At 44.4% G+C, this 14,924-nt stretch overlaps 1 protein-coding gene across 15 annotated transcripts in view; it reads right to left on the reverse strand.

Annotated features, from left to right (window-relative positions):
- TNS1 (tensin 1) overlaps nucleotides 1-14,924 on the reverse strand; it is a 388,444-nt gene that overhangs the window by 243,342 nt on the left and 130,178 nt on the right. For 12 of the 15 annotated variants that reach the window (XM_077320625.1, XM_077320620.1, XM_077320624.1 and 9 more), the window contains exon 3: nucleotides 2,914-2,951. In XM_077320625.1, the coding sequence (XP_077176740.1) occupies nucleotides 2,914-2,951 (38 nt within the window). Of the gene's footprint in view, nucleotides 1-2,913; nucleotides 2,952-3,058; nucleotides 3,202-3,271; nucleotides 3,326-14,924 lie in introns of those variants that run through there. The other 3 variants (XM_077320637.1, XM_077320636.1, XM_077320639.1) reach the window with 3 other exon arrangements.

Below are 14,924 nucleotides of genomic sequence, written 5' to 3' on the forward strand. Positions count from 1 at the left end.
TGTAGATGACTGAGCTGTCCCTGTTGGCCTCCAACAATTATCTAGGATCTGTACAACATACTTTTTAAAAATTAAAAAACAACAGTACAGCAGCTAGGATGTGAAGAGTTATAACACATGTGATGAGCACCGACAACATTAACAGATAAGACCAGTCCATTTTTAAATAAGATACTAATTTTAGCACTAAAAATATGCCTATTACCCATGGTAGCTATTAATGGCCCAGTCAAGAGGTCTGTCATACACTGGAGTGTCCATGGAACTAGAGAGATTCCTTCATCCATTTCTGTGGAAAGATTGACTGTTGTACCTTCCCGTGCAGAAAGCTACCTTAAACAAGCGGGAGAGCACCTGTAGCTGCAGTAAGTGTGCTAGAGCTCATTAGGAATATGGTTAGCTTGTTTGTCTGAAAGATAAGATACAAATGCTGGAGGAGCAGAGCTTTGTTGTTTTCCTCCAGGATACCTGTAGGGTATCAATCGTAGTGATCCCTCTGTTGAAGAATCTCACAAGGGAAATGTCTGGCTTGTTTATTTCAAACTTCTTACTTTCTCCTATCTTCATTTGGCTTTGCACAATATTGATTCCACAAACAGTCCCATCAGTGCTGATATTGATTGTCTATGTGCTAAGATCACATTCCAAAACTACAACATAATCCTAAGCAAAGTTACACCCCTCTAAGTCTATTTAAGTCAATGGGGTTAGAAGGGTATATGGTAACTCTGTCTAGGACACCACTGCTAATCTTGCCTTGAGTAGCATCCCGTTGCACATGCCACCTATGCCTTGGCATACCCCTCACATATGCATTCAACCATCCATTTTTCTGGTCACTGCTGTTTTTCTGGTCACATCTGTTCCCATCCTTATGTTCAAACATTGTTTACTGAATGCACTTTCTCCTTCCCTCTGCTTTCATCTTTACTATAATGTAGAAATAAAGGAATACCTACGGCGATCTTCCCAAAACTACCTTACAATGCTAAGGCCTCCTGGGCCCTTTATTTTGTCCAGAAATTCAGGAACCAGCGGCATCATTAGTATACATCATCCAGGTAACAGAAGTTGTGATAGCCTCCTTATTCCCTTCTAGAGTGAAAGGTAGGATGGAGGATACCCAGAGGATGAGAATGAGATGACTCTCCCAGAACAGAGTACAAAACGAGCTCAGGAAAAGAAGGTGAAAGATAAAGAGTGGGTAAAGGTGATCAAATCCAAAGCTTAGCAAAGGCATCTCTGAGTAGCAAAGCCCAGTAGCAAGTAAAATAATATTTGGGAGGATATTATATTATTCTTTGCCACGACAATACAGTAGATTTACAGTGAAAAAAATCAGATCCCTTTGCAAAATGAATGCAGCAGAAAAACTGCAAATAGCATTAAAATATCTATGAACTACCACCTCTTAATCAACCATGCAAAAATTTGTATCAGCAGAATATGTCTTCTACTGCTGGAAGCCAGCCCATCCCCATGTATTTTGAATCTATATATATATATATATATATATATATATATATATATATATATATATATATATATATATATATATATATATATATATATATATATATATATATATATAACTTTTATATTTCTTACAGCATTTGAGTGTTTAAATAGCCATACATTAAAATGTCAGAATCTCATTAAAATAAAGTTTTTTTAAAACATTCAGCCAAGTATGTTAAATGGCTGCCCATGGTAGACCAACTGAAGGGAAAGAAATATGTTGAGAATGAACAGTTTGTACTCTTGGGATTGAAGAACATGAACCAGGTATAGCCAGGAATGAGTCATGTTTGTAGCACTGAAATACAATTTGATGGGTACCACATCCCCATTCTGTAGCTTCAACAGCTGGCTAAGCTGGGAAAGGCACCAAGAGCTTCATCTCTTTCCTTGCTAGACATCACCAACATACTTGCTGATATTGGCCTACCAGGCTTACAAGATTGTCATCCAAGAGTCATATGGTAGGCAAGCATCTGAATTCATAGCACACCCTAACCTTTGACCTCACTAGAGTGTTCTGAGCAAGTCTCAATGATTTGGACTCAACACCTTGTGTATTAAATATGAGTAGTACAAGGCTTGCAAGAGGACACTGTAGAGCACTCTTTGTACATCAAGAGCCAAGCAAAAAGGATTTTGCTAAAGCACAGAAGAAGCAAAAGGATTCTCCCATAGCTGAACACATCTGCCCTGAGCATCCCCATTTGCTTCAAAGGCCATGACCTACTAATGTTCGTAAGGACAGAATAATTTGTAAGAGGCTGCATTTATTTTACAGCCATAGATGAGGTAAGGTCTTTCTTCCTGGCTTCTGCAAACCTTCAGGGAGGGAGGGGGGGGGAGAGAGAGAGAGAGAGAGAGAGAGAGAGAGAGAGAGAGAGAGAGAGAGAGAGAGAGAGAGAGAGAGAGAGAGAGAGAGAAAGAAAGAAAGAAAGAAAGAAAGAAAGAAAGAAAGAAAGAAAGAAAGAAAGAAAGAAAGAAAGAAAGAAAGAAAGAAAGAAAGAAAGAAAGAAAGAGAAAACTAGGCAAATTGCCATAGTACTGGCCCAGGAAGGAATGTTTAAAAAGGCTTGCTGCAATTTAAAAAAAGCCAAACATATCAAGGTAGGTTCATTGCTTTTCTTCCTAGCAGCTCAGGACTGAGGGTGTTCCCGGACGGTGTGTAACAAGAGCTTCCCGACCTGGTGAGAACCTGGCAAATTTCACCTTGAGCGAGGATCACAGCTTTTTAAATAAACAAACTACAGAGAGTCAGAAGGAGAACAACAGAAGCCCCCCCCCCCCAATCATCCAAATGACTTTCAGAGAAGATTCACATCAGACAGAAGGGGAGAGTAGAACAAACCACAATGTTATTGTACAATAAGAAGAGCAGAAACAAGCAGGTCTTACCTTGGCTTCACATTTCTTGTGACAGGAGAGGTTGCAACCTGTGCAGAAGCAGAAAAGGAGTGAGATGGAGGGGAGGAATTAAAAACAAGAAGCCTTTGGTTCCTAACTGAAACATTTATGAACTGAGGAAGAAAAGGGGCCTCACCCAGGAAAACGGAAGCCGGGCAAGAAAGAACAGATGAGCAAATCCCCCTCCCAAAAAAAGGAGGGGGAAGAAAAACAAGGTGTTATTACAAAAGGAACCACTTCCAAGCTTTTTGAACAACTACTGCAAGCGGGGGGGGGGGGGGAGCTACACACTACATGCAGGAGGGAAGGCAGAGGGAGGGGGGAAACAATCCTCTCAGCACGCTGGCACCTAGCCAAAGATAGCCCAAGCTGCACAGGTACGGCAGAATACGCCAGCCCGCTCCGATAGCTCCAGTCCCAGGGATAATACTAAGCACATTGTTTGGGAGCTGCCTGCCAGCCCACTGCACTGTCAGAGGCTACCCTGAGGCTCTGCATTTTTCCCCTATTTCCACCCTCCTTTCGTGACTAAACTTTACACACACACACAAGTTGGCTGAGCCCTCCCTCTTTTGGGGAGTCATGTTTCTAAGTCGTTAACTCCAGCAAGAATGTTGAAAATGTACAGGCTGTGCTCCCCTCCTCAGGAGGCGGCATCACTTTACGGTTATATGAATTTGGAATGGGACCAGGAGAAGTGTAGTGGGGGGTTGTTCCTTGCCCCTTCCCTGGGCCAGAAATCTAGGTTATGAAACAAAAGGATGCGCTTGCTTGGCCTAATTTTCCCAACCTACTTTCCTTTTGTTCAGATCCCGGCTGTGAACTGTCGCCATGCAACAAGACAGTAAAATTATTATTTTATTATAAAGCAGGGACATTTGTTATAACTGGATGTTAACAATGGCCTTGTATGTCATGATCAGCACAAGAATCCTGGCTAGTAAATCATTACTGTTCCCATTTTGCAGATAAAGAACTGAGGATGAATGAACAGGACATGACATAAGACAGCCACTAACCATTTCAACCCAAATCCAGGGGTCCTGCAGTACAGTCCTAAAGCAATTATATCTAAACCCATTTCTTAATACAGTGGCACCTTTTTAGAATAACAAAGACTTATTCAAGGTGTGAGCTTTCGTGTGCAGGCACACTTCCTCGGACAATGGCATGTGAGTTCATGTGAGTACAGCTATAAATAGAGAGTAAATTAAAAGATCCCTGTTTCATTGCCTGAGGAAGTGTGTCTGCACACGAAAGCTCACACCTTGAATAAGTCTTTGTTGGTCTTAAAGGTACCGTTGGGCTCAAATTTTGTTCTGCTACTTCAGACTAACCCACCTGAATCTTTTTAAACCCACTGATATCCCTGGATTTAGAAGTGTATAATTCTGTCTAGGAGAGCAATTAGTCTACTTCGTCAGTCAATAATGACTGATACTGCACCAAGAGGTCAAATTAAGAAGCTGATTTCAAAGTACTAAGTGTAAGCTGCTAACGTAAACAGAACTTCTGCGTTACAACTTAAATTCTGCATTACTAAGACTTCCTTAGTAACTGTGCATACTATGCAAAAATCACCCTTCTATGTAATGAAACCCAAGGCTGCCAACTCCAGCTGGAAAATCCTAGAGATTTGGGGGTGGAACCTTTGGAAAACAAGGTTTGGGGAGGGTGCCAAGCACCCCGTTTCGGCCAAGCATCCCCAGCCCTGAGTGCTTCGTATGCCTGTTGCCGCTCCAAACTTGCCACATTGCAAGTTCCCTTTAGGTTTGCTGCAACTCCAAGTGATTATGTCGCATTTAAATTAAAAACACACACACACCTGGCAATGCCACCTTCATGACGACATCTTTTGGGAAAAATCTGAATATGACAGCACATAGCTCTAGGAATCTATGGTTTTACCACTGAATTTCCAACCATTCCTAGAGCTAAACGCTGTTTCATCTGAGGTTTGCCTCAAAGTGATACCTTGATGTACTCAATTACCACCCAAACACACCACATACACCATATTTATTTGTTTATCTATTTATATTTTTATTTATTTGATTTGTTTACCACTACTCCCAGACTAGCCAGCTCGTGGTGGTTTACAGTGTTAAAAATGCTAAAAAACAATTAGAAATTACTTATAAAATTACAATAATACCCAACATGGCAGCAACATAATCCCCCAGCCCCACAACAAACTCCCTCCTGCCAGACCCCATGCCTCGGAAAAGCTGGAGGAGACATATAGATGTCTGTCTAGTTGTCTCTCTAAGGGAGGGACCCCACAATCTTCCTTGCCCTGGCCTCAACTGAATACCTGGTGGAAGAGATCCATCTTGCCTGTCCTGCAGAACTATGTCAGTTCTGATGGGGCCTTCAGCTTTTCCAGGAGCTCATTCCTCCAGGTGGAGGCCAGGACCAAAAAGGCCCTGGCACTGATCGAGGCCAGGTGCACTTCCCATGGGCCAGGCATCACCAACTTATTAATACCCACAAATCAATAAGGAGATATATGATCCCTCAGATATCCTTGCCCTCCAACCCTCCTGCCCACTTTAGGATCAGCCTGACAATCCTAGGTAGACTGCCACAGAATCTGCAGGACTGCTTATCTGTTTATGCCACCCGCAGGGCTCTTCGCTCTTCGGGTATGAATTTACTGGTGGTCCCAGCCCCCCGGGACATACGCCTGGTCTCAACCAAGGCCAGGGCTTTTTCAGCCCTAGCCCCAATCTGGTAGAATGATCTCCCAGAAGAGCTACAGGCCCTGCGGGATTTGTCAGCTTTCCACAGGCATGTGGTTGAGGCCAGGGCGACTCCCGGTGTTGTCAGCTGTGGCTCTCTAGCTGAAACCAACTAAGTCCCGCGCTCCCAGATAGAGTAATAGACCTGTGCTGGACGGGGGGAGGGGAGTGGGTTATATATTTATTGTGTTTTAATTATGTTTTAATTGGTTTTTATGGGATTTTATTGTTCTTATGAATTTTTGTAAACTGCTGCGAGACATTTGAGAGCGACGGTATATAAATATAAATATGAAATAAATAGATAAGTCATTTTCTCTTGGGGAATTGATCATTGCAGACCTCCAGTTCTACCTGGGAGGTTAGCAGCCCTGCTCCAGCTGCAATATTTTCCCCAAATCTTGCTCCTTCTTGAAGGCATCTTCATTGTTCTTCCCATTCACAAAAACAATGGAGGGCACGAATGCAATAATTTCTGTTTACTTTTCAAAATCATTTAAATTAGAATAATCTTCAATAGTTGAACACTGAAGCTTGTAACATTTTAACTAGAAACCAAGCACAAATTCTTGCTGCGCGGTCAGGCTTTATTGCTGACAACACGATCAGGCTTTATTGCTGGGTGGGGATTTGAACCAAAGTCTCTCCGGCCTAAGTCCAACTATCTATCCCTCCAGCCACAGACTCTCATCCGGAGGAAAAGCAGAGGGAGACTTAAGCAAACTATTTGCTAAGGTTATACAAGTAAATATCCCTGCTAGTGTAAGAAAGCAGAGGAGAGAAGCATTAGGGGAAATACTGTTTCTGTTAAGCTGTCTCCTGCAGGCCTGAAACTTCTAATATTATAATGTCATTTAGTCCAAGAAACAGCAAACTCAGGTGCATCCCTTTTGCTTACCTTTAAGATTCTGGCAGTGTATTCAATTTGCCAAATACTAAGGCAGTTGCATAAAGCACTGGAAGCAGGCTGTGTGTATTTAAAACTACATTCTCTAAAATGTTCCAGTCTGGAAGAGGAGGAGGGACCCTTCATATGCATAACTGTAAACACATTCGTGGAATTTCATGGGGATGCCTCTCATGCAAGAGCACAAAAGGGGGCCCCAAATACCCACAGGCTCTCTCTGCTTGTCTCCTCCAAGCTTTCTAGGCAAGACTTGCTAAAAACACTTCCCAACAGCCTCTGTGCATTCCCCTTCCCACCCGCAACCCCCTACCCCCCACCCCACCCCTGCTGCCCTGGGATGGAGACTTCTCTGCTTTCTAGGTCTAGAGCCATGCATAGAGGCATTAACTGCTGGAGCCTCTGAGTAATGTCGGCAGAATTTCAATAATGAAAATGTTTTCAAGTGTGTAAAGTAGTGTGGCTGCTGGAGTCTCCAAAATCAGGTAACTGAATAAGTAAAATTTCCAAAGCTTGGTAACAGATCTTCAAAACCCTCTTTAGCTCCTTTGTCTTCAACATTACAAGCAATAATGCAAAACAAATAAATACTGGAGACCAAGATGTGCTAAATGAAAAATTATGCATACTTACTAAATTGACATGCCATAGAAGTTGCAGAATCCAGCTTGTTTATGCATGACATTTTTTTTGTTGTTGGTAGTGTTTAATATGGAGTACACATATACAGCCCTGCAAATGAGGCCCAGGCAAGCAGAGGAAAGTACCAGGGCATTCATGATCTCTTGCTCTATAGGCCAAGAACAGCAATCTGCTTGCCAGGTTTGGACAAAGGCAGTGATTGCCGACATGATGCCTGTTAATGTGGCACCAGTTTCAATCTTCTCAAGAGGAAGTACCTCTTCCCAAAAGTAAAGAGCCATGCCTGGCTTTCCTCCATCAATGGAGTGGAAGGTACTTTTAATAAGCCCAGGAGTTATAACCTTTGTGTTTATCTGGAGCACGCATTCAGAAAAAGCTGCCTCCTTCACAGGAGGCCACCTGGCAGAACCTCCAAATATCCTGCAATTGGCTCCAACCACTATAGCAGTGATCTGGAGATTTTCCATGCCTACTATGTCTATGTCTGTTGATGCGGGTGAAGGAGGAGAGTGCAAAAGTTGGCTTGAAACTCAACATCAAGAAAACAAAGATCATGGCATCCGGCCCTCTCAATTCCTGGCAAATAGATGGGGAAGAAATGGAGATAGTGACAGATTTTATTTTCCTGGGCTCCAAGATCACTGCAGATGGAGACTGCAGCAAAGAAATTAAAAGACGCTTGCTCCTGGGGAGGAAAGCTATGGCAAATCTAGACAGCATCCTAAAAAGCAGAGACATCACCCTGCCAACAAAAGTGCGTTTAGTCAAGGCTATGGTATTCCCAGTTGCAATGTATGGCTGCGAAAGTTGGACCATAAGGAAGGCCGAGCATCAAAGAATTGAGGCTTTTGAACTCTGGTGCTGGAGAAGACTCTTGCGAGTCCCTTGGACTGCAAGGCGAACAAACCGGACAGTCCTAGAGGAGATCAACCCTGACTGCTCTTTAGAAGGCCAGATCCTGAAGATGAAACTCAAATACTTTGGCCACCTCATGAGAAGGAAGGACTCCCTGGAAAAGAGCCTAATGCTGGGAGCGATCGAGGGCAAAAGAAGAAGGGGACGACAGAGAATGAGGTGGCTGGATGGAGTCACTGAAGCAGTAGGTGCAAACTTAAATGGACTCCGGGGAATGGTAGAGGACAGGAAGGCCTGGAGGATCATTGTCCATGGGGTCGCGATGGGTCGGACACGACTTCGCACATAACAACAACAACTATGTCTATCGTTTTTCGTGGCCCTCGCTATTAGGTTTTCAAAATTTTAGCCACAACTATAGTTTTTGTATTCACAAAGACAATGAAGACATGGTTTTACCATTTCCTAGAGTTTCAGAAAATAGAAAGTTTTTTTTTTAAATTAACAGCTTCAACTAGTGATTTTGAATGTTTTTGAGGTGATGGTTCCAAGTTTTGCTCTAACACAGAAGCAGCCTAGCTTGTCTACCCAACTGTGGCCTAGGCAAGGACAAACACAAACCTTTGTGGCCTATTAACTGATAAGTCCATGGTGGCCTCAAAGCAATGATTAGCTATTTCAGCTATTGCCCCTAGGCCCTGAAACTCCCTCTCTTGGAAGGCCCTTTCTCCTTCACCATGTCTGCTAGGGCACAGTAAAGACTTTGGGGTGTGGTTTGTTTGGAAAGGCTCTGGGCAAGTTGGAGAACTAGAATGCCAGCTAAACTTCATTCAGCATTGGCTTCATCTCCAGTCTTAATTTTTAAGTTTTATATGGTATTTTGATTTGATGTGTTTCATGACTTATTGTTTTCACAGCATGACTAGAGGCAAAGCCCATGTACCCAGGGAAACCATGGGCACTAGGATGTGCACCTGCATTGTGGCCTTCATGGGGGCTAGCTATATGGCAAAAGCTCCTGCCCATTGAGACCTCCAAACCTCAAGGAACATTCCTGATGCAGGAGTCACCAACCTCCAGGTACAACCTGGAAATCTACAGGAATTGAGGGTCATCTGCTGACTATAGAGATCAGTTCCCCAAGGAAAAATGACTGCAATAACAACAATAACAACAATAACAACGAAAGGGCTTCCTTGGGAGGGTGGAACTTGGTGGCACTGTGCCCCAGAGAGGTTGCTGGATGCCAATCTCCAGTTGGGATTTTCTGGAATTGCAGGACATTTCCAGGCAACAGGGATAAGTCCCCCTGGAGAAAAGGCCTACTTGGGAGGGGAGCTCTCTGGCTTTGGATCCCATGGAGGTACAGGGATGGCAGGCTCCAGGTGGGAAACAAAGAGAAATGCTGGGTGGCAGTAATTGCTAATAACAATAAACATCAAATAATTCATAAACTGGTCACAGTTTCTTCCTTCAATGAAAATATTCCATTGACAGCAAAATTTGCTTGAAGAATTGAAAACCTTTCAGCCTGTACATTCTTCAGTTCAATATCAACATAAATCAAAAACAGCTGTATGTTACAATCAAACATGAAAACATAGGTTGGCAAAGTACTTACAGAGGGTTTATCAATTACTGCCTCTATGTCAGCTTTTCTCAACTTTTCCACCATTGAGAAACTTCAGGCTTCAAGAAACTCCAAAAGTGTTATTTAGGGCCCAGCTCGAGACACTAATATCCCAGCCACTGTTCATGGATGCCAGCTCCCAGATGGGACCTGGAGAATCCCCAAAATGAAAGTTTCTCTCCAGATTGCAGAGATCAGTTCCCCTAGAGGAAAGGGCTGATGGGGGGGGGTGTCTCTGTGGCACTGTGCCAGTGTAAGTGTTCAGAGGTGCCAGCCTCCAGGTTGGATATGGAGAACTCCAGAAATAAAGTTCCTCTCCAGACTGCAGAGATCAGTTCCCCTCGAGGAAAAGACTGCTTGGGACAAGGAAGGGGGGGGAGGGGGCTATGTAGCACTCCCCTCTATACACACACAGGGCAAGAGAGAGAAAACACAGAAAACAAAGATATATTTCCTTTCTCAAATTGCACTCCTTTATTAACCACACCATCACTTATCTATGTACACCTGAGTGCCTCCCTCCTTAAATTACTCTGAGAAGTCATTGGTCAGAAGGTCCAAATTTAAAGGAAAAGAATCCCATAACAATCAATGAGCAAGTAAAAAAAATCACCATCCTCCTGCAATAGCTTCTGCTTGTGCTCTTGCTACTTCTCTTTCATAGAATCATAGAATCATAGAATCATAGAATCGTAGAATCATAGAATCATAGAATCATAGAGTTGGAAGGGGCCCATACAGGCCATCTAGTCCAACCCCCTGCTCAATGCAGGATCAGCCCAAAGCATCCTAAAGCATCCAAGAATATTGTGTACCCAACCTTTGCTTGAAGACTGCCAGTGAGGGGGAGCTCACACCCTCCTTAGGCAGCCTATTCCGCTTGGTGTAGTGGTTATGAACAACAGCTTCTAATGTGGTGAGCTGGATTTGATTCCCTGCTCCTCCACATGCTGGGGACCTTGGGTTAGTCACAGTCCTGTCAGAAACTGTTTTCCCCAAGCAGTTTCTCTCAGGCTCCCTCAGCCTCACCTACCTCACAGGATGTCTGTGGTGGGGAGAAGAAGGGAAGGCTATTATAAGCCACTCTGAAACTCCTTTGGGCAGTGAAAAGCAGGGTATAAAAGCCAACTCTTCTACTGGGAACTTGCTAGTGAGAAGTTGCTACTGGAAAACAGTGTCTCCCCCCCCCCCAGCCACATGTCACTATAGTCTCATGGTGCTTCTGTGCCCCATTTACAGTTTCCCCATCTTCCATAACCTTGGTCTCAGATCTGCTTTATTGTGATGGTCTTGAAAAGACCAAGGTAGTATCCATATGGAAAAGAAAAGTCTACATCTTCCCAGTCCCACCCACATCAGCATTATGTTCCCTACTGCAATTGTCTGTGATGGTTACCCTCAAAGCATTCCTCCCTTTTCAGATTGCAAATTGCAAACCTCACATGATTTCCCAGGGCAGAGGCTTTTTCTGGCTGCCCTGGGTCCCACAGCCCCCAGCCAAAAGGTGGGCAGGATTTCTGGTCCTCCCACAGCCCCCAGCCAAAAGGTGGGCAGAGGCTACACCAGGAGATGGCTTGCTTCCCCCCCCCCCATGTCCTCTGAGTTGAAAAAGGCCAGGAAGCCAGGACAACTTAATGGTAGCAGGGCATGCTCTGAAGCTGGCTCCTGTTCCACCCAGCAAACTTCTGAAAGTGGCAGGAAGTTGGAATTGGAAATCTGACCTCCTTATTAGCCCTTCCTGGCTGAGGGCTCCCTCCTGATTGGAGCTAAACTAACAGGGCAAGCCATTCCTGTCTGAGGGCCATCTCTTATTGGGGAAATATTTCCGGGGTAGGCAATCAGGTAGGTATCTATCTATCTATCTATCTATCTATCTATCTATCTATCTATCTATCTATCTATCTATCTATCTATCATCTATCTATCGGTGGCATACCACCAGGGAGGGACAATCAGGTAGGGAGTGAGCTATAAACTTGAGTTTTATTATGTTTTGTGACTTTTTAAGAGCTGTCAGATGGTCTTGGTTATTTGAGTTTTAAGAACTCACAGAAGAAATTTATAATAATCTTATAATAATATAACACACAAGTTAGAATACGCGTCATTGTCCGGCTCTTGATAAAGTTCTAGGGAGACTTCTCATTAATGAACCAGTTGTCATAAGAGTATTTATATGCAATTTCTTTCTTTTGTTTAACACCAGCTGATCTTGTACAGTAAATGCAGTAGATCATCAGTAAATAAGGCTGAAATGCCAATGCCCTTAACAGGACAATTTTTAAAGTCAAAAGCAAATGTAGTCTTCATTAAATACATCAGAGCCAACAAGGAACATATCCTAATCTGTTTCCAAAGCACTTCACTATTATTATCACCATCATCATTATCATCATCATCATTTCCAAAACATTTACAACAGCCTTATGAGAGAGGCTGTTATATGTATGCTCACTTTGCAGCTAGAGACTGCAAGTAAGAGAAATGTTTACCCAAAGCCACCTAGTTAACTTGTGGTAAAGGGAGTCCAATAGCACCTTTAAGACCAACAAGGTGTGAGCTTTCATGTACAGGCACACTTCCTCAGATTTTGTCTGAGACGGTGTGCCTACACACGAAAGCTCACGCCTTGAATAAATCTTTGTTGGTCTTAAAGGTGCTATTGAATTTTATTTTTGTTGTGCTACTTCAGCCCAACGTGACTATCCACTTGAATCTATCTTTGTGGTAAAGGGGATATTTAAACCAGTAATTTTCTAGCTACACCAGCCCTTTATAAAAATTAAAATCAAACTACATTTTTGATATATCATAAGGCCCGTATTTAGGGACCAGGTGATGATAAATGAGTGAACAAAAGGGGACCTCTCACAATTCTGTACATCATTTCTTATTACATTTGCTATAGTTCATACCACAATTTTGTCTTTATGGGGGGAAACCTCCATTGCCATAAAACTCTTTCCCAGGCACACAGCCCACATAAGACACTGACATCTATTACCGTTACAATTTTACAGCAACATGTTGGTAGGGCCTGCAAGTAAGTACATTTTCCCCCATCTACACTCATCCACCCACAACTGGCATGTGGCCCTTCGGAGACCAGACTGCATTAGTACCTGGGCAGATCTGCATTTCTACCAGTGACTGAATCACTTTAGGAGGCTACATTTCTAAATCTGTACATTATGAAGTCCTATTCCTTCTCTTCATCCCTCCACCCCAATCCAGACTTTTGGTGCACTGCCAGCAAAGCTCTGGGTTGGGTCAAGTTCAATCACCCCAGAGCAGTTTACATTGGCAGCTGAAGCCCTTGCCAGAAACAGCATCTGTTACTTTGATACACAAGACAGCCATTGTTCATAGCAAGGAAAGGTTACAGGAGCAGGGGCTCAGTGTACAGGATATGTTACCTTTGCATTTTTAGGCCAAGATTTGAACAGTAGAGAAAACCTGGTATATCAACTAGCAGGCAGGGAATAAGAGCTGGGGTTCTTGGGATCTCCTCGCCCTTCTCTGTCCTTTCCCACTGAGAGGCTTGGGACAAGAATGCCACCAAGCCCAGACTTGTCGAGTGTACTGTTCTGGAAGCAGGCTATCAATATCTGAGCTGATCTGCATTTCCTCCAGTTTTTAAATATCACCACTCGTTAGTCCACCTTTATTCTCAGAAGTTTAATCTAAAAACACTATCAAATGTTATGGTAAGTTAAATAGTGTTGCAGGCAACAAATGTAAGCTTTGGAAAGGCTGAGCTGCTCAGTCAAACAGGACCCCCACAAGAAGTTGCCCTAGTAAGAAATGCACAATTAAATTGTTGGCTTTGCAACAGGTTCCCTGCAAGTCACTGCATATTAGAGATACAAATGGAACAGAAGAATTTAGACTTGAACATTTGCTCAGAAATCCCACTAAATTCAATGGGACAATCCTGCCCAGGATTTCAATCTTCACTCTCTTCGACTGATTATCCATGGGGCAGAAAGGTTGCGCTGGCGGCAGCAGTACAGTGGCACTAATCTCCAATCGTGCATGATGCCACCACCCAGTACCTGGCCTGACCCAGTACCTCGGATGGCCCACAGTAAGTAAGCACCATGGTTCACCATCCGTGGCCCTGCCGGGACAGCCCTGTGCATAATGGCCAAAGGCCCAGATCCTCCCTTGGCCTATGGTGTCCCTGCCAGGACACCAAACACCCTTGAAGAGCTGGATGGGCCTTCTCCCGCCCCCACCCTGGCGGGAGAGTGGCATGCCACGTCTGGCCTGAATTTAGGTTGGCTGCCTGTGAGGGCAGTGGTAGAGTGGCGGGCAAAGTGCCTTTTGGCAACTTTGGATACCATCAGTTCTGGTACCCTTCTGACGAGGATGACTGAATTGGCAGGGGAGGGCACTCAACATCTTATTTGGCTGACCAGTTATAGAAGACAGTAATGGGGGGGGGGGGCTGCTGTGCAACCCTGTGGTGTGTATGATATACAGTCCTCTAGCATCTATTTTGTCTCCCATGCTGTTTAACATCTACAGATTGGTGTGGTGATTAAGAGTGGTTATAGTTAATCTAATTTGATTCCCCACTGGTCCACATGCAGCCAGTTGCATCACCTTAGGTCAGTCACAGTTTTCTCAGAGTTCTGTCAGCCTCACCAACCTCACAGGGTGTATGTTGTGAGGAGAGGAAGGGTGGTGATTGTGAGCCGCTTTGAGTCTCCTTCAGGCAGTGAAAAGTGGGGTACAGAAAATCAGTTTTTCTTCTGCATCAGCGGTTCTCCAACTTTTTACCACTGCAACCCCAACTTCGGCATGGCAGGGGACTGGCATACAGATGGGCAGCCTGCGCACAGGCGGCGTGCGCACAGGCGGCGTGTGCATGGGCGGCATGCACACGTGCACAAGAGCACAACAATCAAGACAGCATGGAGATGGCCAGTGCCATGGCTCCGCCTCCGCCCATCTCCACCATCCTGCAGGGGCAAGTTGGGGGCGCAGGCCGCCTCTTGGTCTCCGGGGCACTTTCCTCTCCATCCACCACCTTCACCACTACTTTTTCCCTCGGCCTCTGCCAGCAGCAGGAAACGAGGGAGCCAGGAGGAGAGGCGGGGACAGGCAGCGAAGGAGAGGCACAGCCAGGATGTAGGAGCCAGGAGCCCCAGCGGATAGGGCTGCTGTGCGCAGGGCCTGGGCACCACTGGCTGCGGGAGGCTTGCCCAGTGCAGCTTGCTCACCT

The sequence above is a fragment of the Paroedura picta genome, chromosome 2 (assembly GCF_049243985.1).
Source record: "Paroedura picta isolate Pp20150507F chromosome 2, Ppicta_v3.0, whole genome shotgun sequence".
In the NCBI taxonomy this organism is placed as follows: Eukaryota; Metazoa; Chordata; class Lepidosauria; order Squamata; family Gekkonidae; genus Paroedura; species Paroedura picta.